Source organism: Zootermopsis nevadensis, unplaced genomic scaffold (genome assembly GCF_977971745.1).
Source record: "Zootermopsis nevadensis isolate Lab colony 2312 unplaced genomic scaffold, Znev_1.0 Znev_ptg000011l, whole genome shotgun sequence".
Classification (NCBI taxonomy): Eukaryota; Metazoa; Arthropoda; class Insecta; order Blattodea; family Termopsidae; genus Zootermopsis; species Zootermopsis nevadensis.
Window position 1 is genome coordinate 13,833,266 of NW_028259143.1, and position 27,716 is coordinate 13,860,981.

Sequence of the window (27,716 nt, forward strand, 5' to 3'; positions counted from 1 at the left end):
TCGACAATACGATTTATGAAATACGTCGTGCACGGCGTCATCTTAAGCTCCCAAGAAGTAAAATTGTAACACAAAAATACAAGGCCTAGCCTGCATTTTAAACAAAAATACACTTTCATAATCATGTCTTAATAAGACATCGTTGTTTATCTTTTAAAGTCAATATTAATAAAGTTCCACTATATCTGAATTTACTTGCTAATTTTTGACCTTGGTTATTGGTATTGCAGGCTTGCTCTTGCATAGCTCCAGTCCTGATGCCTAATGGATCGTAGTGTTGAGTTCGCGATGTGGCGAGTGATATCTCGGCTCCAGTTTTCAATATTGTGCCTTTGTAATTCACCTTATAATATTAATAGTTTATTTGAATCTATGCAATAAATGATGTTTTGTTATTTGCCAGTGAAACATACACACGAGCATAAACATTTTTGATAAATGATACATATTTGCCCATTTTTATCATTTTTAAGTTCTTCCAAAATACGTAAGAAAACTAACGCAGTTTGAACTCCATTCTTCATTGGCTGCATCCTTCAGAGTAAGACGCAAAACATTCAGAAACAGTTCCTTTACAATTTTCCATCAATCTAAACTGTCAGCAAATTACTGTAGTTGAGGTAACATACTTCGGTCTTCCCAGGAATTGAACGGAAATGAGTGGAAATCCTGGAAACAAAACAAATGTTAAGGGGATCATTCTTTAGAAGGAATAGTTACATCTTGGTATTGAGGAAGGTTAAAAGGGGCGAGAGTCACGCCAATCATAAGTAGCAAAGTGATAGTGCTGAGGCAGAGGTAGACAATTGGGTTCGAATAACTGAAAAGAAACTGCAGCTGATACTCAGGAACATGCGATTTAATACATAAGACGAATGCACAGTGAACACTTGCCATAATAAACAACGCTTGCTGACACAAAAGGCGCCATATACGTACTTAAGTGGGCAACACGTCCAGTAATTTTTGTTCCTGACTAATCACTTGCTGGTCAGAATTACTGTGGGTTACCTCTCAAAAGCTCTACGTTAACAGGTATTTTTATATTAATATTGTTATATAGTAAATATATCTCTCCCCACTTAATGGTACCTGCACCTTGTCGTGGTGGTGGGGCTCGAGTACCTTGTGACCCCAAGAGCTACTGGAAGGACCTCCCTAGCCAGATTGGTCGAGGGGGAGAGGTCAGACTAAGTTAGGTACCCTGGTCCTCCAGGTTGGGGGATGATCACAAGGCTAACAACCTTGCGCCGTAAAGATGTTTCGAAACCTCAATCAAAGCCTCGGACAGACGGACCGAACGGAAGAGGAGAATTGAGGAGGCCATGGACCGAATACGGACAGGAGAGCCATAGAAGAAGAAGAAGAAATACCTCTCTGTATTCATTTTAAATTTACTTAAGTGTTAGAGTTTTATGTTTCTTAGAAGGTCTGGATGGAAAAACTTCATAATAACGATAATATGTGTTGCACTTCGTTCCCTCTACAAAGATCTGGAGACTTTCTGTTCATTAGACACTATGACCGATTTGCTGATGGTAATAATGAGTGGTCATTGCAAATGGCGTCATAATGCCGCATTGTGTCTGCTCATTTATCATAATTAAACAAATAAAGTTTTGATGAAATTACAGTAATTCCATTACTGTCTACAGTCTCTTACAGCTAAGAGTTGCTGCTTCTCCAACTTTAACATCGCCTTTTCAATTGTTTCCTGCTTTAGAACCTGAAGTTGCTCAAAGAGTTTGTCTTGATGCCTTCACACGCCAGGCAATTAAATTAATTACGTGTCATGACATATTAATATGTAGAATAAATGCAGATTAATTGCCTGACACCTCCTGCAATAGATAATATATGGGCGGGTGATTCTTAATTGCACGCATTTCACATAAGGATTGTGTCCTACTCCTAAATTTGTATGAGTGCAAAACATGGTCTCTCACGCTGAGGGAGGAACACAGATTGCAGGCGTTTGAGGAGGATATTTGGGCCTAAGAGAGAAGGCGATGGGGCGTGGAGAAAACTGCATAATGATGAGCTTAAAAATCTGTACTCCCCCCTAATATTTTCAAAGTGATTAAGTCGAGAAGAATGAGATGGGTGGAACATGTAGCTCGCATGGATGGGACAAGAGGTGTGCACCGGATATTGGTTGGGAAGCCTAAGGGGAAGAGACAGCTGGGGAGACCTAGACATAGATGGGAGGATAATTTCAGGGGGAATCTATGGGAGATAGGAGTCGAAGGAGACTAGATTTTGTTGGCCCAGGAAAGGGTCCGGTGGAGGGCTTTAGTTAATTCGGTGATGAACCTTAGGGTTCCGTAAGCCATCTAGTTAGTTAGTTAGTTAGTCCCCCTCCACACCCCGCATCGAATAACACTGTTGCAGCAATCAGAAGTATTAGCATTTGAGTCATGCCTCATGGCTCGAAGTGGCCTATCTCCCCTCTCGACGTTCTTTGGAGCCTCTGGCTTCGAGGCCCTGATGGGACAGCAGGGCAGGACAGTTTGTGTGTGTCTGTCCTGAGGGAAACGACTCGAGCTGTTCGGGGAGTCTAGTTTTATACGTGTTTACTCACATACCCAACCGAGCACTCAGCCCTGGGAGACTTGACCTAATTGTGTCTCTTGGTTTTCTTTATTTCTATATTTATATAATTTTTATTAAATATTCTTTGTTGCCCAAACGGGGGTGCATTTTTTTGGTGTTTTGGCTTAACCGCTGTCGCCATTCCTACAATCGTACCACCTCCCGGCCTGGGATAGTTCGGTTTCAGTGACGAGTTCCGGCAGTCCCCAAACGGGGGTTCACATTACATCTGTCTTCTCATTAATGAATAAGAATACACTTAAGCAGCCATTTTAGGGTTTTGAGACAACCAAGTCGTAAGCCACGTAGATGACGCGTGAAGGCTTAAAGTGAACGACGATTTCATCGCCTCAAATTCTCTCGGTCTTTAAACAAACTCCGCGTCGGTGATGCTGAAATCGAGAAATGTCAAGGTCAGTCGAGTGTGAAGTCGATTATCTTCTGCGATTTTGCGCTGTGGTAGACGATTGCTGACGTTTCAGGGGATGACATGATGATGGAGCCAGCAGATATCTCTCAAACGTCGATAAACGTCTGTCAGACTCCACTGCGCAACATCCAAGAAGACAGTCAATTTCCTACACATCGTGTTTCATATTCAAATAAAAAGTAATTCGGTTTTGGGGTTGGAGACTGATCGTCTCTGTTGAGGTCTTCCTCAGTTGCTGCTTCAGATGATGGGGTAATATTTAACGAACCTTTATCGACTCCAGTGCACCGATGAGGAATATGGATGTGTTGATGCAGTGTGACTTGCAATAGAAATGGCTTGAAAGAAAATAGTCGTGGCCTATTTTAGGGTATTTCCTCAGAACGTGAATAGCTGGTCTTAGGGACAATTTGCATACAGCCGTGGCGACTAAATAGGGCAGAGTATTTGTGAGAATGTGAAAGGTGTTTGTACTCAGATGCATAGAACAAAGGCAACTAAATCGTGGCCACCCCTGAACGTCCAATACGCATTAGGCTGTGAGTGAGTGAGGAAAACTCAGGGGCTCTGTGGGAGAGACACTTATGATATGACCCGCGGTCCAGACAGTGAGTTAAAGTTGACACCCCTGGGGCTGATGGTGAAGTACTTGTACATGCACGTGTGAGTGGGGTAATTGTTTCTTTACCTCATTAAGAATATAGATTTGATTGAATGGTTTAACTTGTGAAAAGAATTTAAAATAATTAGTAACGTTATATCTACATCAGTGGCGACTCGTGAGTCTGGGCTAAGGCAAGCACCAATTTACGCATAAATTCTCCGTAAAGATATCGGCACCTAGTTGCACGAAGAATATATTTGCCGGTCGTCTTTGTCACTTAGCACAGCAAGCCACAAAAAACTTTAAATTTCGTCGTATACCTGCACACGGCTATAACAATGAGCACTGGGTTTTCCTAGAACTTCCCCGTCCTTCCTACCAGGTCGAAGACATACAAGGGGACAACCGAAACATAGGACGAGGCGGAACGCTATAATAACCAACTACGTAAGCGACACGTGGAGTTGGAGGCTGCCCACGACTTGAGGAACAGCACAAGGTCAGTGACCGAGAAGCAGCGAGACTGTGAGGGGTTGAGTGAAAGTGAAATTCACGAACTACCTGCCGCCCAACCAATGTTTTCCGATAGCTCAACTGAGGATAATTCAGGGAGGAAATAAATATAAGGTCAGGAAAGCAAGAAAACGGGGCAGAAAGGAAAAGAGACAAACAGGACAGATTAGAAAACGAAAGAAAAACTGAGGAAATTAGGAAACAGGAGAAGGAGGAAAGGGAAGAACTCAAAAGAGTTGAAAACAGGATGAGTAGAATAGAGAGCAGGAGAGGAAGGAAGATAGAGAAAGACTAGATAAATTGGAAAATGACATTACCCAAATTTCAGAGAAGTTATCAGAACATTTTAAACGAACGAGCTCTTGCAAGGATGGACAAGGAGTGCGGCAAATTATCCGAATCCGTGAAAGCCCTTCGACGAGATACCCAGCAACAAATTGAGGGTGTGAATGAGAGGATTTTTCAGGTAACCGAATTTGTAAATGATGAGATTGACCAATTGAATGAATGTTATGTGCAATTTTTGGCCGAATTAGACGATTACTACCGCTTGAAACGCGTGCCTGAAACGCTTAAATTGCCTATAGCGATGAAAGGAATCTGCGATTCGTATTCGAAGCAGTGGTTCACTGCAGTGTACGAAGATTTGACTAATTATGACCAGTTCAAGAGAGCGTTCACTGAGTTGTTGTGGGGCCTTCAAATTCAATCACAAGTTATTAGCCAGTTGAATCAGGATCGTTTCGACAGAAATTCGAATGAAAGAATGTCGTCACACTTCTTAAAGTATTCGGTATTGGCCGTCAATTTATCGCCTAAGTTGTCCGAGCTGGAATTAGTCGACGGAGTAGTGGGGCACTTCCCGCTTTGTGTCCGAAGGGCTCTTTTGTCGGCTGGTGTACGAACGATACAAGATGGGTTGACCCTAAATAAGTTAGAAACAACGGAGCAGACAGATTCAAGTAGAGGGGGGCAGAACCCAGGTCCACCTCAGAACAGGCCCAACCAAGGTCATTCATCTGGTCAGAACCGATATGATGGTGGCAGAGCAAACGTAACAACCATTACGTGAGGGGTGTACATTTTCCGACCAACCAGTGTTTCCGAGGAGACGAGAACTACGAGCGCCGTGAACCATGTTTTTCACGCCGGGGAGCAAGTGCGTACGTGCATGGGCCTAGCCAAGGACAGCGAGGTGAACCGAGTTTGAATCCACGAGCTCCCGCCTTTGGCCCTAGTGCTGAATCAAGGCAGGGCGGGGTTAGGGACGCCAACAGGAACAATTCGGAAAACGAGGGTAGGACGCACTAGGGCAAAAAGTCGCTTGATGTGCCTCGACAAGTCGCAGTGCGTTCCGCAACAAATATCATGTGCCCGCTTATCGGTTGAGAGGAGGCAACACGAAGGAACATCAAAGAACATCAAAGAACGTCTCGAGTGTTGCAATAGCTTGCGTGCAGTGTGGACGTGTCACGGGACCAGCAACGAATGTACAGTGGTCGAACGATCGTGTTTTAAAACTGATTGAATTATACCATGGAAATCAATGTCTATGGAACGGGCAACATGCCGATTATAAAAATCGGAATAAAAAGACAGATGCTCGGAACAGCATCGCGGAAGAAATGGGAACACCACGAAACATCATCAAAGCGAAAATGCACAACATTCGATAACAGTTTATGCGCGAAAGAAAGAAGATTCAAAATTCTATGAAGAGTGGTGCAGGAGCTGATGAAGTGTATGTTCCAGCTTGATTTGCCTACCAACATTTATTTTTATTATTGATGTTCAGGTGGAATAAATAAAGTGAGTACAATTTAATTATTTTATTGCAAATTTTAAATTAGATATCTGCACTGTGTTATTGTGAAATTCCGTAGTTTGCTTACACCAGTGTACTTACATCATAATATATAATCATACACATTACATTATATCATACATCATACAAAAGTATGCCAAGGTACACTACCTAAGGGACTCAAAAAATAATCAGCAAACTACTTTCTAGCTTCTGCAGCGGCTACAGTAGATCTTCTCGCTACCCTATCCAGGTCCCGGATTCCCCGAAAATTTTGTATTTCGCGCCACCAGGAACCTTGAGTAGCGGAGTTAGAATTCACATCTTCAGTATCCATATTTTGACTCTTGATTCTTTCTTACGTCTAAGGAAATTATGCACATATAAACAAGTCATTACAAGCCTTGTCGGGATGAAACAGTATAGGTTTTTGAAAAATACGAAATACTGAGCAAATAATTCCAAAAACATTTTCAACCAATCTTCGTGCTCTTGATAACCTATAATTGTAAACTCTTGTAATACTGCCTTGTTCATGTGTTCCGGCAAATGGCTTCATTATATTTTCAGTTAATGGAAACGCCACAAGCACATATGGTAATACATATTGTTCATTTATTATTGGCTCTGGCCCTGGTATAGAAAGCTGTCCATTTTGTAACTTGTGGCAAAATGTTGTATTTTGAAAAACACCACCATCGGAAACTCTTCCTTTATCACCACAATTTGCGTAAAGTACTCTGTAGTCAGCGTCCAAAATAGCCATCAAAACAATACTAAATAGACCTTTATAATTGTAGTACATGCTTCCACTGTTGTGTGGCGCTTGAATTAATATGTTTCCCATCTATCGCACCTACGCACCTGGTCGTGTGCTAACTCTCGCCAACCTTCCTCTGTTTCAGGTAACTGAAAAATAAGGTAAATACATGACAAAATTTTTATTCTAGGTTGCTGATGGGGACGATGACGATGAAGCTATACCCCTACAGAATGATGTAGAAGAAAGTGAAAATATGTCGTCCAGTCAAACCACCGCCCAGAAAAAAAAAACGGAAGATACAAACCGAGATGAGAAATTATCAAAAGCATATGAGATAATGGCGTCGTTGCATGATAAATATCGTGACAGAGATGGATTTACGATTTATGGTGAATATGTTGCAGCAGAATTACGAAAAATCAAAGATGAGGAAGTCGTAGCTGTGGTAAAATAACATATAAATAATACGTTACTTCAAGGTCTAATGAGGAAATTTAATCGAACACCAAATTATGGATACTTTAACCAGTCAGCATACGATTCAAGCAATTCATCGCAGTCATACTGTTCAAACATAGGAACACCACAATCAAGTCAACTTTTGCAGCAAAATCAGGAAAACACCACTAACGATTTAGACGCACTGAAATATATGATAACACATAATTTTTCTGTTCAGACTTTGTTTAAAACATAATTATGTGCAATTTAACTGCATTTATTTTTTTATTAACATAAGTAGTAATATTATTAGCTGCAATTATTTAATTAAGTATGTATACCGGAATCCATAGGATCATTTTGCTTTAATGTGTCCTGTATTGCAATAATTATTGTGAATAATTACACCACCACTAGTGAATATTTCTGAGGAAATGTTTGGTTCAATATGTTTAAAATTCATGTTATTGTTAAATAATGTTACACAGTGAATAATAAAAAGAAATAATAGCACCTTTCCTGTAAAAGTACTTTACACCGAACTTATTACAATGTAATATTTATTTCTTTAAAAAAACGAAAACGTTCAGTCAGAAAACGTAAGGACGTAAATATTGCAACCCTGTAGGCTCTGTTTTGTGTTTAGTGCAAGTCAACCTGTCATGCGGCACCATTGGTCTCAATGTGCGACACAGGTCGCTTTGCCCTCCACTGATCCAAAAGACACTGATTCAACTAATAGTAATAATTAGGCCTAAAAATAACTCACCTTTATATAATCAGAGAGTGCTTCATTCAAACATCGGCACACTTCTGGCACTATTTCACTGATGAGTTGCTTCGAGACTTTAAATGTATACATCAGAGATGTATAGGGATCCCCAGAAGCCAAAAATCTCAAGGTTATGACTAATCTTGTCTCTGGTTTCACTGAATCTCGAAATTTTGTGTTAGTCTTCGCAATTGAACTCCCAACCATTTGCAACAGTACCTCGAAATCAGTTGTCGTCATTCTGGTGAAGTTGCAAAATGATCCATCTGACATCTGCAGGTTTGAGAGTACAATAAAAACTTTCTTACCCACACTCTCGTTTCGCGCTTCGATTTCTTTTCAGCTAAATGCACAGGTCAACAACTTCCGACATCTTAACATACAATGTGGACGGATGCGTCGGTGTCTCATGTCCCCTGATACAAGTGGCTCAACTTCTATCGCACGGCATTGTCCGAACGTGAGGGTGGAAACCCAGGTCCAGTGCTGAGTCAGAGGCTAGAAAGCGAGAGAGAGGTAGTGCCTGGCGATAATCACAGATGTGCAGATTGTGATGAAAGTTTTGTTGAAGACCCTGCAAATGTTACTGCGTATTTCATAAATGACGTGAACCTTCCCGGGTGTCCACATGTGGAGTTGGCAATTGGAGATAAAGAAATTATAGCATTAATTGACAGTGGAGCAGAGGTCAGTGTAATGTCCGAAGAATTGTTTAATTGATTTTTGGAAAGGGGACTAAAGTTTCTTTACATTCCAGTTACAAATTGTGTGTTTTCCTCTGCGTGGCTCTCGAAGTCTGAGAAAATTAAGAAGCAAGCTTGGATCGAATTCAAATTAGGAGATGATCAGTTCGAATTATATTTTATGGTAGCACCGCAGGTAGCGACGGACGCCATCTTGGGTGCAGACTTCCTGAGCGAGTTTAACGTCGTTTTGGACTTTCAAATTGTAGTTTCGTGACGAGACACGGAGATTTGGCGAAGAGACACCGCTTCTCTTACGGAGCGATGGCAGGGGGAGGACATGACAGCAGACCTACATCGAACCCAGATTGTCTAGACCTGTTTAATCCAGGCGTTGATATAAAGAGTATCAATGTACCGAATCCTGAATTTCCGTGATGCCGAGTGGACCTGAGCTACGACGACGTAAGAGTAAACAAAGAAGTATGTGGTGGGCAGGGGGAGAGAGCCCCTTTTATCGATGAAGCTTTCCGCGACGATGTTTGTATTAAGAATTATAGGGTAGTGTACCCTGACGTATTGTTGTTATAGGAATTTTGGAGATCCCGGGGATGGATCGCATGCTGTAGCCCAGCATCGCAATGCTAGTGAGTAGTTCGGCGCTTCAGAAATACAGTCACGGTTCGCATCCTGAAATTAGCGATGCAAGGTCTGTTTCCTTCCAGGAAAATGCAAACTCATGCAGTATAGATTCGAAGTCACGAACCCAGAACCTAAAGTGGGAAACAGTCGGTCAGAGCAGAATGATGCACAAGGATGGAATACTGGAGTTGTCACATTCTAGCTATCTAAATATTTTAACTATTGTTTTACGCGAAGGAAAGGCACCACGTATTTGCGTAGACGCCAGGCGCATTAACAAATGGATGACGCCAGACAGGACTCGAGTACAGCGCTTCCACGGATCGCGTTACATTAGCACGATTGATCTCTCATCAGCCTTTCTACAAGTAGAACTGGCACCAGTGTCGCGGAAGTATACCGCCTTCCTGTTTGAATTTGAAGTGTACGAATTCTGCAGAACCCCGTACGGATTCAAGAACTTACTCGCCGCCTTTATTAGAGCATTGAATTTAACCCTCGGCTCTGGAACCTGTGAGTATGCCCTTTGTTATGTCAATGACGTAACGATACATTAACCAACCTTCGAATCGCATCTCGAGCACCTCGATACTGTGATTGGTAGATTAACCGCAGCTGGATTTGCTATAAACGCAGGAAAGTGCAATTTCTGTAGAATGGAGATTTCTTTTCTTGGCCACGTAATTAGTAACGGCGAAGTAGCTCCTGATCCGCGGCGGATTAAAGCTATCTTAAGCTACCCAGCACCTAGAAATCAGAAGCAGTTACGCCAATTCTTACGTGTCTGTAACTGTCACCACAGATTCATAGTAAATTACGCAAGCTACGTAGCCCCATTGCTGCAGTTCCTTAAGAAAGGAGTTGGAAGGCATTTGGGGTGCTCCGAGCTAAATTCGCGGACAGCGTACAGTTAGTGCACTCAGACGATATTTTGCCATATTCAATACACACGGACGCGAGCATTAAAGCCATAGGTGCAGTGTTGATGCAGACCAACAGGCAGGGGGAGACGCACATAATATTCACGGAATCGAGCGTTAAGCCGGACCGAGCAACGTTTTTCGGTGGCAGAACATGGGCTATTGGCAATAGACTAAGCCCTGGAGAAGTTTAGGATTTACTTATACGGTCACGAAGTCCACTTGTGTACTGACAACAAGGCGTTGACGTTCCTGAGCAGATGTGCTTTAACCTCTAGCAGGATCGCTAGGTGGGTAATGCAATTGCAGGATTACGAATTGCATATTAGGCAAGGGACCCTAAGATACAAAAGAAAGTAGAAAAGGTGAGACTTCACCCGAGCGGTCGGACGGGAGGTACCTGTTTCGATAATGAGAACTACCCTTACCGGAGACCAGTCTTGCCAACCGAATTAGAAACCCAAGTGATAAGATTCGTACAAATGTGTTTCGGGCATTTAGGAACAGAAAAATGCATGGCCCAAATTGCCAACACTTTTCATGTAAAAAGTCGAAGCAGGAAGGTCCGGAGGCTGATATCCCGCTGCGATGTGTGTCAGAGGGTCAAACACCCCAACCGCAGCTACGCGATCATGTTGATCATGTCGAAAACTCACCTGAAATTTTGCTCGTCTAAAGCAGTGGTATTCAAACTTTTTTTGTTCGCGTATCCCCAGATACAATTTCTCTTCAACTTTGTACACCCAAAGTTGTTGGTGTATAATTCAAGTTATACATAGTATATAATGTACTTCTAAAATATATTAAATAAATTAAATTACTAATTATTCAGTGTTTATCATAAAGTAATATATATATTTAAATTTCACGTACCCCCTAAGATGTCTTCGCGTACCCCCGGGGGTGCGATTACCCCAGGTTGAATACCACTGGTCTAGAAACTAGAAGCTTAACTAACAATTGTTGTTTGCTCATAGTAGAGGAGGTGATTTCGGGACATTGTGATTACCAGATCTTGCAATGCAATGTGGAACGCTGTCAACGTTTTGCGACTTGCAATGCAAGTCTATGAAGGACGCAATATTACAGCCAGGCCACACAACACGTTTGAAGAGCAGCAGATGAGTGACCTTCTTGTGCAGATGTTGGACAATCAAGATTTCTGTCCAGATCATTTCATCGAAACCACTGACATGCTGGACATTTTAAACAATAAACATGAAGGAACTGATCAATCTGATTAGCCATTTGATAGCGATGTACCAGTCAGTTGGTCATCAAGCGATGACGAGCAGTGCATAATTTTGTACATTATTTTTTCGTACGCATTCTGAGAGCTCTGCTTGATTCCTAATATAAAACACACTGGAGAAATACTCATCCAAATAACAACAATAATCTTTTGAAACCCATTCCCATGCTTGCACATTACACCCCAGCCTCAATGAAATTTTCTAAACTTATTCAACCAATTTTTCCTTCCCCGTCGCAAAAAGAAAAACCCCGGTTCCGGTAACAAAGATTGAACTCAAATTCAAGCGCAGTTCTGGTGCAGTTAAAACTGTATCTGCAATTTCGTAGCTCAGTGAAGTGTTTGTAGCCGAAAATGTTTGAAGGAAGTTAGTTTAAATACTTGAATTTCTACAAAGAACAAAGGACTGGCTGCTCAGCCTGGTGGGAATTTCAGTGGAGGTGTTTTGGTTCCCACCACACCCACGCCACGTCACTAACGGCCAATTAGTGGTCAAGATCAGTGTCGCTGTATATTATTAAAGTTTCAATAAAGTTTTAGAAGTTGGTTTTAAAAAAATTGTGTGATGTTGAATGCATCCCAGTATCCTTGAGAGGACCTCATATTTCTGCTGACCGAATGCTAGCTGATAAAAGAGCACCAGTGGAGTTCAAAAGAAAGAATAACTAAACACTTCCACTGCATTCCAACGATGGGTTCATGTCCCTTCTCCCGCCACCCTGACCACAAGCTAATCCACCAGACAGAAGGCATTCATCAGTCAGCAATTCAAAACAACAAAATATGTAACTGTAAATGTTTCCCTGAAAAGTATCGAAGCTTAAGTGCACGAACCTGCCCAAGTTCCAGGATAAAGGAGTGTCCGATACATTTTGGTGCTTTTGGATGAGTTTTCGAAATTTGTAAAATTATACCCTTTGCGGTCAGCAACCACGAGGGCCTTGCTGAATAAATTGACAGGTTATAAAACCTCAGATCGTGTTGAGTGACAATGGGATTCAATTTTCAAGCCTGACTTGGCGCAAGAGGTTAGCAGAGTTAGGCATTGATGTCAGATTTTCACCTGTTCGACACCCGCACGCAAACCCCAGGTAGCGTTGTCTGAAGGAAATGGGGAAGTTCTGTCGCATCTACTGCCACCAAAACCACAAAAAATGGCCGGAGTTTCTGAGTAAAATTGAAGATTGGCTAAACGGCTCGGTATCAGACTCCACACAGAGCTTATGCGCGATAAGCCGATGCCTGACTTATTTAAGAAATTCCTGATAAAAGAAACCGATCAAATGCCGCCGTGTGAGAGTTTGCAGGAGAAGGCCCTGAAGGCTTACGTCAGGCTGTGCGCAGGAACAGAACGCGCAAGTTATGTAAGACCGAATGGGTGCGACTTGACAAGTTCACGAGAGAGGCTGATCAGGAAATTGTATTTATTGTTTCAACATGTTAGTTGTATTTGTGGGCGTAATTGTGTGGTATGAGTAGTGAGAGTAACCAAAAATGTTCTAAGTCTGTAATTATCAGGTCCGTGCCGAAAACCCAACTCCCTTGCTACCTGTTGACGCGAGAGTGACACACCTCCATAAAAACCCGTTACTTCCCACAATCCATTTCCCTTTCTGACCATTCTTGTTCCAGGTGCACCAACGTACCTCTGGCTTGTGGTAAGGATTACACATTCTGCCACCTCAGTGGAAATTCCACTGCGGTTCCTATTGTCAAAAGCTTGTCCCTTGCCAGACGCCAGTCCTCATAGAACACACCCGGATTTACAACCTAAAGGCCATTTCGTGTTCATCTCAGGTAGCCTGTCCGGAATTGAACTCAGAACAGGCTGTCACACCTGTAATGTGCTCAACGTATATGTACCTGGAGTAACGAATCACGTCCGACACACAAAGTTTCTTAAATAGGTTCATATACTTACGCGAGGACATCGTCTTCATAACCTTATCGTTCTCGGGGTCCCAGGATCCCAACGAACCAAGAACGATTGCATCAACTTTAACATCTTCAACTCGCCCACTCAGGGCCCTCGCTAGATCCTGATATTTCTCTATTTTCCTGGTCCTAGCCTCCTTGATGGCTTCCATCCTGTTCTCGAACGGGATTGTGATGTCAATGATCATTGCCTTATTGTCCTTCGCAATGATCAAAACTGGCCTCAGATGTCCCTGTACTGCCTCATTTTCAGTGATAATCGTGAACTTACCCTCAGCTGCTTTCCTGACCCTGCTTACCACTGCGTCATGTCTTCTGGTCATCAGATCAGAGTATCTCATGCAGTGGTTGATGACGTGTGGCAGGGTCTCCCTTTCATAACCACATCTTCTGCAGCTTTTGTCACTGTTGCGTTGATTGTTAACTCCTTCCAATCAGCGGCAGTAGATTCAGCCGCTGATTGGAAGAATTCATTTGGGTTAGTATGAGTGAGGTAAGCAATTTCTGCCTGTGTTTGTCGTGCAGGGTTTTACCATCGAAGGTCAATGAGTTTTCGAATGCCCACTCCACTTCTTTTCTCGCATTCGTCCATGCACTCGAGATGGCGTTGGTGTTTCGCCTTAAATCGCCCTCATTCTCCCCGGATAAAAATCCGGCTAGGTCCAGCTGATCTACCGGGCGTCCCAGTAATGAGAGGTGGTCAAAACAAACTCCACTCCCCTTCCTCTCATTCTTAAAAATACAGAAGCAATGTTACTGTCTGTCCTGCAAACTTGTGCAATCATTCTGGTACCTTCTCTATTACTGTAATGGTCTCTGCCTACTACATCAAAATATAATGTAACTTTATACTACACACACCAGTCACCAGGCCTCGTGAATAAATAAACTCTTACTTGATAACTGTGACTTCAAAAAAATTACTGTTACAAGTCACAGAACTCTTGAAAGAATGTTTTCCTCATGGGTAGTCCGTCAACTGGCTGTTCCAATAGATATGCACCCACCCCAAATCGTTTGTACAGAAAGAACTTAAGCAGAATGTATAACTGTAACATGGAACACTATTTCTGTAATAAATTCTTACGAAAATGACACTCCAAACCGTTATCGCTGCAAAGAATAATATAATTGCTATTTCATTCTTTTTTTAAAAAGAAGAACAGTGATACGAAATGACACCTGATGAGGGAGGGTTAGGAAGCGGCAAGAGACCTTCCCCTTACGCGACTTTGATTACGTCGCCTCTCCACTTACCTGGAACTCAGCATAAGCCCACCTTTGTTGACACAAGCTGTCTGGCGTTTCCGCTGCGGGCACAGCTGGTACTTCCGCCCGATCTGCCACGGCACAGGCGAGTCACCAGCCTCGTGATCTGGAATCGAACCGGCAACCCTAGGAACTTGTCACATTTACCGTCTCTTAGATTTCTGATCTCTTGCTCTCTGATTTTAAATATCGACTCCCTGGTGCGAACGAAGCCGAAGGGCATTGTAGAAGTCAATCCCGGAAGCAAATGATTACCTTTTCATGTTCTTCAGCGGATGCATTTCATCTATTTTCAAATGACACAGAAAAACTGATTATTGCAGGTTTGTTATTGTCTTTGGCATTGACTAGTTCTGACTTCAAAGTTTTGTCTTGCTTCCTTCTTTCTTACTGGCGGACCCAGCATACAAACTACTCTTATATTTTCCGGTAATTAATTACCTCACATTATCTCATACAGTGGTTAATTACGAGTTATTTTATACACGGCTTTATTACATGCACACGTAATTACTATACGTCCCATCTGCAATTAGCGGAAAAGAGATTCCCCGCAAAGTACAGCAATAGTACTTCGAGAATTATCACAAATCGTTGATAATCGATAATGACAGATAAACATAAAGCTAATAGTGAGTAGTTTAAGGTAAGCCGATCCCGGAGGTACTGCAATACCGGGCCAACCCGTGACAGAGGTGGAGCAAGCTCCTAGCACTCCGTCATTTTCCAAAAATCAGTTTAATATTCTGGTCCTGCGATGCAGGACGTATCAGATATTAAGCTGATAAGAACAGATTAACTTTATTTAGAAAATGCTTAAAAGAAATACAATAATTGGTAATATCAGACATCAATTAGGTGGTACATATCTCCACCTTCCTCTACACACTCTTGAGGGCTCTCATATTTCCATTCATACTTTGGTGCAGTCACACGGACATTGCGCACGAGGGGGAGACTTGTAGTCCCTCCTCCCTGTTACACGAGTACTGACTACTTGGAGTACGCAATATGCCACTAACACACCGAGGGGGAGACTTGCGGTCTCACCTCCGTGGTTCATAAACACTTACAGTTTGGAGCACACAATATGTCACTGGCACTGCATAGTAGTCACAGAACAAGGGGGGGGGGGGGGGGGTTTACAGCTCCCCGACAGAGAAGTGCACATCCACATCGTGCGCACCGTCAGGGTCGACTCGGCTTTCGGCGTATTGTCTGACCCCTGTTACATGCTCGACATAGATGTCCCTACTCCAGCGGATAGCGTCCGTGCACATTAGGCGCCGCATCAGATGGCAGTAGCGGCGCCCAAGGCGCAGCTGACTGATAAGCTGCTCATTCCCTGGGTCCCATCCACCCAGCGCCCCAACAAGGAAGGCATCTACGACCACATCGTAGCCCTGCTGACGCAGGTGGCTCGCAATGTGGTCGTATTTGACCCTCTTGCCATTCCGTGCGGCTTCAAATGCGGCGTACCGATTTTCAAACGGCGTAGCCACATCGATAATCGCGGCGGTCTTCTCCGCCTCATTGAAGATAAGGAGGTCGGGCCGAAGACCGTCGTTGAAGCCTGGCACTGTCTGGTTCACGCGGACCGCGGTCCCGCTCGAAGGCTTGAGCGCCTTGACAAGCCGACCAAGGACCGCGTTGTGACGGCGGGTGATGGTGGCGAAGTGCGGCCTACAGTGGTTCAAGACGTGCGGCAGGGTCTCGTTCTCGTACCCACACCTGCGGCAGGTCTTCACCCCGTTCCCTCAGCGGCGGGACCCGTTCAGTGCCACACAGTCGAGGCGGGCTCGGTGCACGAACCGCCACTCCGCTCCGCATAAAATGGTTTGGCGGCGTCGAGGCAATTGTCACCGCGTAGACCTTGCCCTGATCTGGTTTGTTGAGCAGGCGCTGTCGGAAATAGCCCCTGATGGCATGTGTCAACGCGGTCTCCGCATCCTTTGCTCGCAGGGCAGAGGTGTTGAGCTGCAGCTGCGGCTGTAGGTCGGCGTCGAGGGCCCTCCCCACGTCCATCTTCGGCCTGATGCGCCTGGTGGTGGTTCGAAGGCGCGTCCAGACGTTGGTGACCTCGACACTTTCATTGGCGAAGTCTCCGTCCAGGCGGCCGTTGAGGTAGTCCACAAGGTAGCATGGCTGCACGGCACGGCGCACGCGCCGCCCCACCACGGCCCGCAGCATCGCGCCACAGAGCGGCCGCAGCGTGGTCGACCGCAGCAGGCGGAAGCCGTGGACTAGCTGGCTCACCTCAGCGAGGAGACTCGTGGGAAGGAGGTTGACTCCTCCCATTTGGTGGCTGAGGTAGAGGGGTTCGGCTCCCGCGCGTTGCGGGAGGTTCAGCCACCTTTTCCCCACAACCTTGAGGTGCTTGTCCAGGTCCGCGAGCGCCTTCTTCTTCACCACCCCGTTTCTCAGATGGAAGGAGAGGCAGGGCAAGACGAAAGTGTTGATGGCGTCAAACTTCTGCCACGGGGCGAGGAGTGAAGCGTCCACCTTCGTGATGTTGGCCTCATCTCCGCTATGGCCTCCTCCGCCGATCGGGCAACGTGGTACCCTGTCGGGACCCCAAGATACTGGTACAGGTCGGGCTCGGCCAGGACCTCAGGCGTTTCCCCCTGGATGCGGAAGGTGGATGGGACCGCCTCTTTCTTCCTACCATCGATGTGGAGGGTGGCGCACTTACGGGCGTTGAACCGCAGCCCCGCCCAGTCGGCCACCACTCCGGCCACGTCGAGGAGCCGCTGCAGGTCGACGGGAGTCCGGGCGACGAGTGCCAAGTCGTCCGCGTACGCGAGTGAGTGGACCGCTTCCTGGTGCAGCTGATATCCAGTGCGTAGGTTGGACAGGACACGAAGGATGGGCTCGAAGGCCAGGTTGAAAACGATGGGGCTCAGCGGGCATCCCTGTCTTACCCCTGCCCCGACGTCGACCGCCGGTGTGTAGCCAGTGCTGCTGCGGATGTTCGTGGTGTTGTCGGCGTACAGTCTTCGACTTCTACCGCTTCGTCATCCAGACCTGCCCATTGAGCGCGGCGAAGATGGTCCCGTGCGGCACCGAATGAAATGCGTTGGTTAGATCGAGCCACACGATGCAGCACTGTTTGCGGTTTTGGCGCGCATCTATGACGACCGACTGGAGGACGAAGTTGTGCTCCGCACATCCGTCCACCGGCATGAACCCCTTCGGGCCAGGGCTGATACGCTAGTTGCGGGTCGCTCCGCCAGCACCGATGCGCTGGTGTTGCTCAGGGCGATCGGCCGCCAATTGCAGATGTCGCTCTTATCTCCCTTTTTATATAGTAGAATGGTTCTCGAGGTAGTCCAAGCCCGCGGAATGTGGGCCAGTCGCGTCACACAGTTGAAGATGGCCGCAAGGATGTGGCCGCCAGCGTCGAACTTCTTCCAGACGGGTTTCTAGCGCGGCACTTCCATGGGCAGAGCTTCTGTAGCTTGGTGGCCTCCGGCGGTGAATGCGGGAGAAGTGCGCATGCAGGTCCTCAGTCGGGATCTGGCAGAAGGGGAATTCAACCTCTGTTATCTCCTGGAAGGCACGGGGCGGGCATCCACGGTAGAGTTTTTGGATGCGGGAGGCGGCCTCTGCATCGTATCCGTGACGCCGTCGCCTGCGGGACGTCGGGTTGGGCCCCGGCGGGCGATGGCGAGCAGTCGGCTGACGGAGCCGCGACCTGACCGGCATTCTTCATCTCTTCCTCAAGCCGGAGGAGCGCTTTGTCCAGCTCGGCAGCGCTCTGGATGTTGTCGAGGAGCGCGGTCCACTCCCGCTGCCTTTGTCAGGTCTGGCGATGGAGCGTCCTCCACGCCTACGCCTTCGGTGGTCGGCTCCCTAGGTGGCCGTTCCTATTGGCACGAAACGTTAAAACTATTGTAATACCTAATTGATATCTTATAATGCGTTTAATTACGAGTTACAGGGTTTTATTACGTGTACATTTGATTACCATACTGACCAGTTAGAATTTTCACCATGTAGCGGAAGAAACATCGCAGCGCACGTAAAACAAAAATAGTTCAAGAAACCCGTTGGTAAACGGTGTTTCTATATCCTCGTCTGTCCTTGAATGTACTGATGTGGAGGCTGAGGTGTCGCCCTCTTGATTATGTGGAGTGGAGTGACGACGTCGGGCACTCAGAAAATAACATTCAGTCACTTGTGTCAGTGAAACAACTATTTCATATGTTTAATATTCTGGTGCTGCGATGCAAGACGTATCAGATATTAAGCTGATAGGAGAACGAGTAACCCCTGCGCCCGTAAAACGAAAATATTTCAACGAACACCAAGAAACGTCAAAACTGTTGTAATACCTAAATGATATCTTATTATGAGTTTAATCACGAGTTACAGGGCTTTATTACGTGTACATTTGATTACCATACTAACCAGTTAGAATTTTCACCATGTAGCGGGAGAAACATCGCAAAACAAAAATAGTTCAAGAAACTCCACGGCCCGTTGGTAAACGGTTGTAACACGCGCTGAATACGGGGTTAATGAGCTTTATTACGTGTACACGTAATTACTATACGTCCCATATGCAATTAGCGGAAAAGAGAATCCCCGTAAAGTACAGTAACGTTGATTAACGATAATGACAGATAAATATAAACCTAATAATGAGTAGTTTATGGTGGGCCGATCCCGGAGGTACTGCAATACCGGGCCAACCCGTGACAGAGGTGGAGCAAGCTCCTAGCACTCCGTCATTTTCCAAAAATCAGTTTAATATTCTGGTCCTGCGATGCAGGACGTATCAGATATTAAGCTGATAAGAACAGATACTACACTTTGATCTTAGCCAAAAGGCCGAGAAGCGATGCCCTAATCAGGCGTCGCGACGCTGAAATACATTATCTGACGCATGGCGTCCGTGGGTACTGCAAGATATACTTGTAACTTCAAAAACATTTTTGCTGTCATCCGTCATTTTGACGTTACGGAACGCAAGGCAAGGGCCTACTGTACCGTTTGTCAGAGGGGTACGACTCAATAATTTCTTATTTCTATCAATTATGTAAATGTTCTTAATCCTAGTATACACTTTCACCCGTTCTGCCATCTAGTAGGGATTCATGTACTTCTGTCTCTCTCTCTGTCGCACACCAGCTCCGCCTCGCGACAACAGAACTCCAAGGCTCAACAACAGATGGTACAACTAATTCTGAAAGGAAAAAATAAACTTCATTCTCATACTTATTACGCGAATACATGTACTTATTCTGCCATCGTAAGCACAGTCATTTAGCAGGTCAGTACAGTGATAACGATCGGAGGTTGGCTATCATTACTCAGCTCTTCAGCGGTTTTCCTCAGTACCTACAGAGTGCCTCTCTACCTCGTCACCTACTTCATCACAGAGCGTCGTTTAATAACTTAATAACTAGACTCTTATTTTCGAAGTTCCAGAAGTTGCACATTTTTCTTGGTGCCCTCGTCAGAGGTGCAAACCCATTCCATTGTAACTTCCTTCTTTTATGTATATTGAGGGAGTTGTAAAAACGGCGAAATTCCCCTACACTCTGTTGTCCACTTAATCTAATCATCTCATCTGTCTGCACTAAATACCTAATCACGCAGCGGGAGATTGGGTAACATCATAGAAGGCATTGCTAAAAATAGTCACATTTAAGAAGTGTAGTGTAACAGTCCAAATTACATCTTCCGCTGATGTAAACTTAATCATACTGTTTAATTTATTATTATTCATTAACCTGAAGTTATTTTAGTTTCCTTTTCAAAATTGTAACTTTGTGTGGTGTTTGGAGTGTTGTACTGGGACAGATACTTCCAATTCGTGGCATCTACCCAAGCGTTTAAGACACAGATGTGCGAGGACCTTCGAGGCCTGGAAGTTTTGGTTTTGACATTAATGGGTAATAATTTATCGTGACTTGGGTGTAGCCCCATGTGTCACACTCTGACATTTATGGTTTCAGTATGCCAAAAGTCAGTTTGGACATAAAGGTTCATTGTCACTCACCGGAATGTGCATTTTAAGGAGTGTCAATGAGGCAATTTTAAAGAACCAATTAGACGCAAGAGTTGCATGTAATGTTTGAATGTTTCGAACCAGGGACATGCCGCTTCCATCAGCGCGTTGGTTTGGCATTTGGCTACAAATTTTGAACGTGGTCACACGCGTAACATTTGAGTCTATAACAATTCAGCAAGAAACTTTAAATCTACATAACATCCATAGTTACTCTAACGCTGTAACAAGTTACCATTAGACCAAAGTCATAAATCTTCTCCATTCATGTACTAGAATTTTGGCGTCATCCGCCTACAGGATGAACTTAAATTAAACCTCTTACTTAATTGATTAATTTCAATTAGAGGTATACAACATCTAGGAATACACGTGACATGGTGTTTGATACCTTCAATCGACGTCTGCATGTTTGGAGTCGTTTGTTAAGTTTACCAATTTCGCCTTGCGACATGTTCAGGATATGAGTACGGTAACCAGCTCTACTCTTGCATCCGAGCACTCACTTCTGGTACAGTCCTCGTCCTAGTCAGTTCGGGTGCACTCATATGTCACACTTCGTAGGGTTGGCTTACCCACACACGTCTCAAAAGACGCTCCATCTGACCTTTGAATGAGTTTATCCACCTGACTGATCTCCTTCAACGTTTACCTGTCTTTTGCTAGACCCTCGGCAATTACATCATAGAATTCGTGCGGACTCATCCATTGACAAACCACACACACAATCTCTACAACTTACGTACTATGCTCTGTGACCTTAATTTACAAGGAGTTCACCGATTGAACCAGCGAAGCCACTCATAACAGGGAAAGCGAAAATAGTTCGCGCGATGGCGACAAAGAAAAGCATTTATTTAACCAAAAAAGTACCATCATCCTAAGATCGTCACCGCCTCTCAATCGTCATTCGTAAGCAAAGACTCCGTTTATGGTTTCTCTTACAACAATGTATGTCATCTTTAATTTGTCAACAAATCGTAGTACTTCTTCAGTGAACACTTTCCCGGTTGTGTAGTAAAAGAATTCTTGTACTTTACCAGCATCCTAAACTACCTCTCCCTTTCGTCCTCACACAGACCTACAGCAGTTCCTGGACCGAAACAAATCTAGCATCGCCCTGCTCTGTATCCGAACCGCGGTCGTGTTCCTGAAGCGCCGAGCCATCCCTCGAAGTCTCATCTCAATTATGATGCTGGACTACAGCATCTGATCCTTCCTCAGGATTCTCGTAATTCCTACTAATATTTAAAGTGTCGGGGAACCACGCCCCACTATCTTCAACATTTACGTCTTCACGACGAACTCCAAGCAACAAAGGGTTTATTGTCCACAGACCAGGAGAAAAGCCCTGCGGTGGGAAGTCGTTCCTGGGGCGGTGCAGGAGGAATGTTTACTATAAAGTGGACTAGAGCAGTGGTATTCAACCTGGGGTACGCGTACCCCCGGGGGTACGTGAAATTTAACAAAATATATATATTGTTTTATGATAAACACTGAATAATCAGGGCAAAATTTAGGGTTAGCCACAGGAGAAGAGGACGTAAGGACATTCGATTTGGGAGAGCCATTTTTTTTCGCTCTCTCCTTAATGTAATTCTTATCTGGGCGGCAGAAACAAGCTCAATCATCTCAATAACAGGTCTGAACCGCATTAATTAATAATTGATAAAATATTTAAACATATTATTTTGCTTTGCTAAAATACCTTCGTTCCTTTATTAATTTTTGTATGATAGACAATAATGTATTTGTTGTTTAATAGCTTGATTTTCCTTTTTTAAAATCTTATTATTTAATACATTATTTTGGATGTAATTTATTTAATTTATTTTGGATGTAGATTATATACTATGTATAACTTGAATTATACAAATTATACTTTGGGGGTACAATGTTGAAGAGAAATTATATCTGGGGGTACGCGAACAAAAAAGGTTGAATATCACTGCTATAGGTGGGAAGTGTGACACGCCAGAGTTTTACACTACTACACACAAACTGAAAACATCGAGCAGTTAAGAGTAGCGTGTAGTGAGTCCACCTGTAATGTCTTCTGTGGGGGTTGTCATAATATTATAGATTAAATCACTGTGCCAGTGTGAGGCAATCTTAAGGGTGGCCACACACTCTACGGCTTACCGGAAGGCTTACGTCTCTGAAGGCAAACCGGAGCGTGTGTGTGTTGAATTTCGCCGGAAACTGAGCCCCCGATAAATCTGCAGTCGTTTGACTTTTTGCCTCGAGACTTACTGAATGTTTACAAGTCGCAACGTGTGTGGGCAGAGACGAGGGTAAAGGCAAGGCTTGTAGCATTTAGTCATCTCAACCAGCCACCGAGAACTTCAAATCCTAAGTTTAACAGTTCCAAATGTGTCCTCATCCATTCGCAGGTAGTTACGCCAGTCCGTCGGCTCTAATCGAGTTTCATTCAACAAATTTACGTGAGAATGTTTTGATCCATCTAACCAACTTCTGACCCACTTAGAACGTTTCAACTTTCTTTTATTTTTCAACATCAAAGTAACAGCAAGACCGATTAAAAATGGCATCGTCTTCACTGAACATTTTGTAGCACCGACTGAAGAATAAAAAGACTGAGCACAAACCTGACACAAAGTCTGTACGTGTGTGGTGGACTCTCAGAGGTTTGAGGCTTACCTTCCGACTTTAACTTGGAAGGCAGGCCTTCCGGCAAGCCGGAGCGTGTGTGGCCACCCTAAAGCTATACACATCAGAACACATGAAAGCCTGTTGTCTGTTGTTCGTTCAGTGGTTGTGGAACGAATGCTTTTAGGATGGGTCGTCGTCACTCACCGCGAAATCTTGCGCATGCGCGTATATCGCATTCCTAGTAGGGCTTTTCTTCTGGTCTGTGGACTGTACCTCCACCTGCTCATCATACGATTCATGACAAACTTCACTACTACGTCGCCTCTGGTCGCCTCGGCTCTCGGGAATATCAGAATCCCGAACGTCAGGGCCTTTAACACTCACGCCAGGTTGAGATCGGTCTTGATCTAATGTTTGCAGCGACTGAGGAAAATCTGCTAAGTTGTTCGGGTTCGATACCGTCCTCCCCCTGCCATCGTATTGACAAAGAATTTGTGTCTGGTTACAATACCCTCTTTCTTCATTGAAAAACTTCTATTAGCAAAATCCATTATCACCTGGTACTCAACCTAAAAATTTGCTCCCGATATTGCTTCTGTCGTCAACTGTGGCGCTGTCATGAAGTCCAGCTCAAATAGGTCACGCCCTAATCCGAATTCAAGCCAAGCTTGCTCTTGACCTTGATTGCCATGCCAATGACAACACACAATTTGCTAAGAATAAACAGGAACTTTAAGCCTCTCTCTCTCTCTCTCTCTCTCTCTCTCTCTCTCTCTCTCTCTCAGACATCACGCCTACTTCTGTTCTGCTGTCAATCAGAACAACTTTTTCTCTACTTCCTATCTTTATCTTTACGTGAGGACAACCTTGAAGATTTCCCTTATTAATGTAATATACAGTGACGTTATCTGCGTCTCCTCCAAACTCCAAATTAAAATTTTCACTTGCACGATTCACGTCAGGCACTCCCAATTTTTCATCTCTTAGCCTCAGACTCAGTGTTGAACGTGGGTGCCTACCCTCATAACCGGATAATGTTTGGCCCTCTACATCATCCTGCGGTCGTTTCCGAATGATTTCGGCCGTTGTTTTGATCATTGTCCGGCCTCTGCCCTCCGCCGGGGTCGAAAGTGTGGTCAGAGTCTGTCGAGACCTCGTACACTGCGGTCAACCACTATCGCCTTTACCGCGACCTGTAACTTCAATGATTCTGGGACGGAATTTAAACGATAGTAATCATCCAGCTCCACCAAGAATTGCACTACGTTTTGTTTGTGACAATCGAATAATTTTGGCAACACAATGTCGTTCAAAACGTGGCTGGGGCATTGATGATGGGTTAGCTCGTCAAGTTCACGCGGTCTGTGCGCCTCACCGTCAGCGTTGCCAATAGTGACTGACACAACTGGCACATGGTCGCTACCGCTACAAAGGTTGCTCAACCTACTATCACATTCATTCGTTATCCTCTCGCTCTCTTGTCGGGTTTCAAAATTAACTACAGGCGTAGAAGACGATCTCTGAACTGAGCTACTGCTCTAACCACCATGTCCTAGTATTACGTACTTTCTGCCTCCGACATGTGTGATGTTAACCTCTCACTCACATTCCCATTCATGCTCTCTGTTACATCAACTAATTTCTCATTCATTCTCTCAATTCCTTGCCGCAGGGCAGCCACAGACTCCTTAAACTTTCTGGTTTCATCTTTCATTTTTGTAAAAACCTGCTCGCTATTTGGGACCTGAACTGTTTCGACAACTGCTCTGGAATTTGTGCAATGTCATTTTGCAATTTATCTGGTCTTTCTCTATTCTCCTTCCTTTCCTGCTTTCTTCTCTTTCGAGTTCTTCCCTTTCCTCCTTCTTCCCGTTTCCTAATTTCCTCAGTTTTTCTTTCGTTTTCTAATCTCATTCTATCACTTTCCTTTCTGCCCTGTCGGCCGGGGGATGCTGACTACCTAAGTGGTCTCCAATAGGTTTAGCACTGACTGTACTAGCAATTACAGTCACTTCTGAGGGGGACTTGCATTACTTTTGCGCGCCTATATTCTCAATAGAAAGCGTCGTCTCGTCTCTTCGAAATCCTCAAACGAATTCCTGTCAAGCAAGGGCCAGCGCACACGTAAGACTTAATCGTCGGCTGACGGTTCTGTCGTTGTCGGCTGAAGCATACGACCCATAACGACACGACAGTTCAGTCCATGAGCATGCGCACACGTACGACTAAACAGTCGTTCTTTTGTTCCACATTCTTCGCTCTATGCTCGCCGAGTACAGAAGTTAGGAATGTTGCAAGAAGAAGTAGAGGAAGAAGAGACACACTGCAGTTACCTGTTCCTGAATTTTGTCTAACCTGCTCGAAGATTCTCCTAATTTCTTTACGCTGTCCCTGCTAGCAGCCTTCACTTGCTCCCGAAACAGGTTTATTTTTTCCTCCGTCACTCCCCCCTTAAGACTCGAAATTTGCTTATGAATATTCCTCATATTCGGCCCTGAGTTCCTATCCTACCTTTCGTGGTTCGCCTTGGCTTCGGACACTTGCGTTCTTAATTCTTCATTCATACTTTCATTCACTTGGTCCACTTTATCATTCATACTGTTAATTTGTTGCTGAGTGTCCTTTTTCAGAGAGATTACAGCTCGCTTTGATTTATTATTTGCATCTGCTATTCTCTTATTAATACTTTCATTTAGTTTACTAATCTCGGTCTTCAATTTTTCAGATAACAGATAATACTATCCTGCAATGTCCCTAAAGTTTCCTTCCTGATCCTTTCACTTTCATCTTTGTCCTGTTTTCTGTTTTCTCTGTCTACTGCACAGTCTGCCATATAACGTTTATTAGATTTGTCTGCACATTTTGATCTGCTGCCCCCCCCCCCCCTTCTTGCTATTCACATCAACTGAACCTACAGATCTTACGTTTTCTCCCCTGTTGTATTACATACTAATACTTCCTCAACCTCGGCTACTGGATTCCCCACTAATTGTTCGTCTTCGGTTTCGCCGCACGCCCTCTCACTTCGTAGCACCCTAGAAGCCATGTTGTTTCTTACTAACCTGAATAGGTAAGTCGTCGAAGATTGTAGTCCTCGGTTCGAACGTCTGTAGCTGCGAAAGTTGTAGCGACTTGTTCACAGCTCCACCGCTTCTTCGGGTCCCACGTTGTACGCGCCACTTCCGCACACGTCGCTCAACTGAAGTAGCCGCGGGTTCAAACCCAGTAGCGAGCCCTGTTCGCGTGCGGTTACAACTTGAGACATAAGACGTAAAAGCATATCTGGTGCGGGGTTTGTCGGTGAGCGAGGGCCTCCGAGTCTCAGGGAATGTACGGGGAAGCCGATGGTTGGAGCGGCATTTGCGCGAAGGAAGCCAAATCTCTGGGCTTGAGCAACTGAAGACGACACTGACTTTATCTTCGAGATGTCCACTTTTATTGAGTCTTGAGACACACTGATGTACAACCAATTGCACTTATTGCGAGGCAGCGCGAAGATTCGGCTGCTTGTCTTTGTACTGAAATTTAAAGGTACAAGCAGAACGTGTGTGCGCGATTTGAAGAACCAAAACTTAACAAGTCCAACCAACCAACCAAAAAGCTAACTAAGGGCGGAGTCCTGCGCAAGCGCAAGATATCGTCCCTTGCTAGATAACACCATTCCTGCGTACGAAACGCATTGCTGGAAATGGGAATAGTCCAACATCACAAGCGAGGCCATAAATACCCCCGCAGCCGGTAGTTGTTCAGAATTTTGAATTGAATACGGCGATCCGATTCGTCCCCCAAAAGGCAAACCCATGACGTCGGAAAGGCGCCGAAAAGCCATATTCGAATTTCATTGGTCCCAGTCACCTCACAGCGACATTTCTAGGCAACCCTCATTCCACATCTGGAAGGGTTTAACTTTTACGAGTGCGAAAGCTTTGTACAATAAAACCGCTCTAACTTGGACACTTGCGGTTCCACGATAATGTGTCCAACTTACAGATAGAGGGAAAGAGAAAAATCATCCTTTCAAATTGTGGTGTAATGACAATGTAAAGTATTATGGAGCCCTTCCCAAAAAGGATATTATTGATAAGAAAAGTCAAAAGGGTATATTAAATTTTTAAAAAAATTTGTTTTCACTAAAATAAACTTGCATGGATAAGCTCAAAGGGAAGGGCACCGATACTTTACGTTTACCGAAGATGCAATCAATCTATTTACTTACATAATCTAACTACTATAGGCTTGATCGAATTAAGAATAATTTAATTATTAATTATAATAATCTTTTGAAACCCACTCTCGTGGTTGCACATTACACCCCAGCCTCAATGACATTTTAAATGTTCAGAACGTATTTTTTTAATTGTACTTACGACATTAGCTCAACATATGATGTCACTTATTTCTTGTAAAAAAGTCCGTCACAAAACACTGCTTTTTTGCTTTTATCTTGGAATTTTCGATCCTCTTTCT

General features: G+C 44.4%; 2 protein-coding genes and 2 non-coding genes across 14 annotated transcripts; all 4 read right to left on the reverse strand.

The window, feature by feature from the left end:
* Positions 1 to 5,953: 5,953 nt before the first annotated feature.
* On the reverse strand, positions 5,954 to 15,093 carry LOC110837721 (retrovirus-related Pol polyprotein from type-1 retrotransposable element R2). 10 transcript variants are annotated; one of them, XR_015534811.1, is made up of 4 exons: positions 13,623 to 15,093; positions 13,338 to 13,504; positions 7,917 to 8,493; positions 5,954 to 6,852 (listed from the first exon to the last, which is right to left on the reverse strand). XR_015534811.1 is itself a non-coding variant. In XM_087347420.1 (2 exons), exons 1-2 carry the CDS (start codon positions 13,690 to 13,692, stop codon positions 6,845 to 6,847), a joined length of 363 nt encoding a protein of 120 aa, XP_087203546.1. In that variant the 5' UTR covers positions 13,693 to 15,093; the 3' UTR covers positions 5,954 to 6,844. The 10 variants fall into 10 exon arrangements, 1 of the variants encoding a protein (XP_087203546.1); XR_015534815.1 differs by lacking the exon at positions 13,338 to 13,504 and having other exon boundaries at positions 7,917 to 8,192; XR_015534813.1 differs by lacking the exon at positions 13,338 to 13,504 and having other exon boundaries at positions 7,917 to 8,417.
* Positions 15,094 to 15,261: 168 nt separating this feature from the next.
* LOC147874121 (U2 spliceosomal RNA) lies at positions 15,262 to 15,447 on the reverse strand. The gene has a single exon (XR_015534847.1). It is a non-coding gene; the product is annotated as a U2 spliceosomal RNA (small nuclear RNA).
* Positions 15,448 to 15,754: 307 nt separating this feature from the next.
* On the reverse strand, positions 15,755 to 26,779 carry LOC147874122 (uncharacterized). Of its 2 annotated transcripts, XM_087347419.1 has the most exons (3): positions 26,312 to 26,778; positions 18,597 to 19,808; positions 15,755 to 18,486 (listed from the first exon to the last, which is right to left on the reverse strand). In XM_087347419.1, the coding sequence occupies exon 3, from the start codon at positions 16,916 to 16,918 to the stop codon at positions 16,304 to 16,306; it is 615 nt and encodes a 204-aa protein (XP_087203545.1). In that variant the 5' UTR covers positions 16,919 to 18,486; positions 18,597 to 19,808; positions 26,312 to 26,778; the 3' UTR covers positions 15,755 to 16,303. The 2 variants fall into 2 exon arrangements, with proteins under 2 accessions (XP_087203545.1, XP_087203544.1); XM_087347418.1 differs by having other exon boundaries at positions 15,755 to 19,808; positions 26,312 to 26,779.
* On the reverse strand, positions 19,273 to 19,465 carry LOC147874123 (U2 spliceosomal RNA). The gene has a single exon (XR_015534846.1). It is a non-coding gene; the product is annotated as a U2 spliceosomal RNA (small nuclear RNA).
* Positions 26,780 to 27,716: the final 937 nt, after the last annotated feature.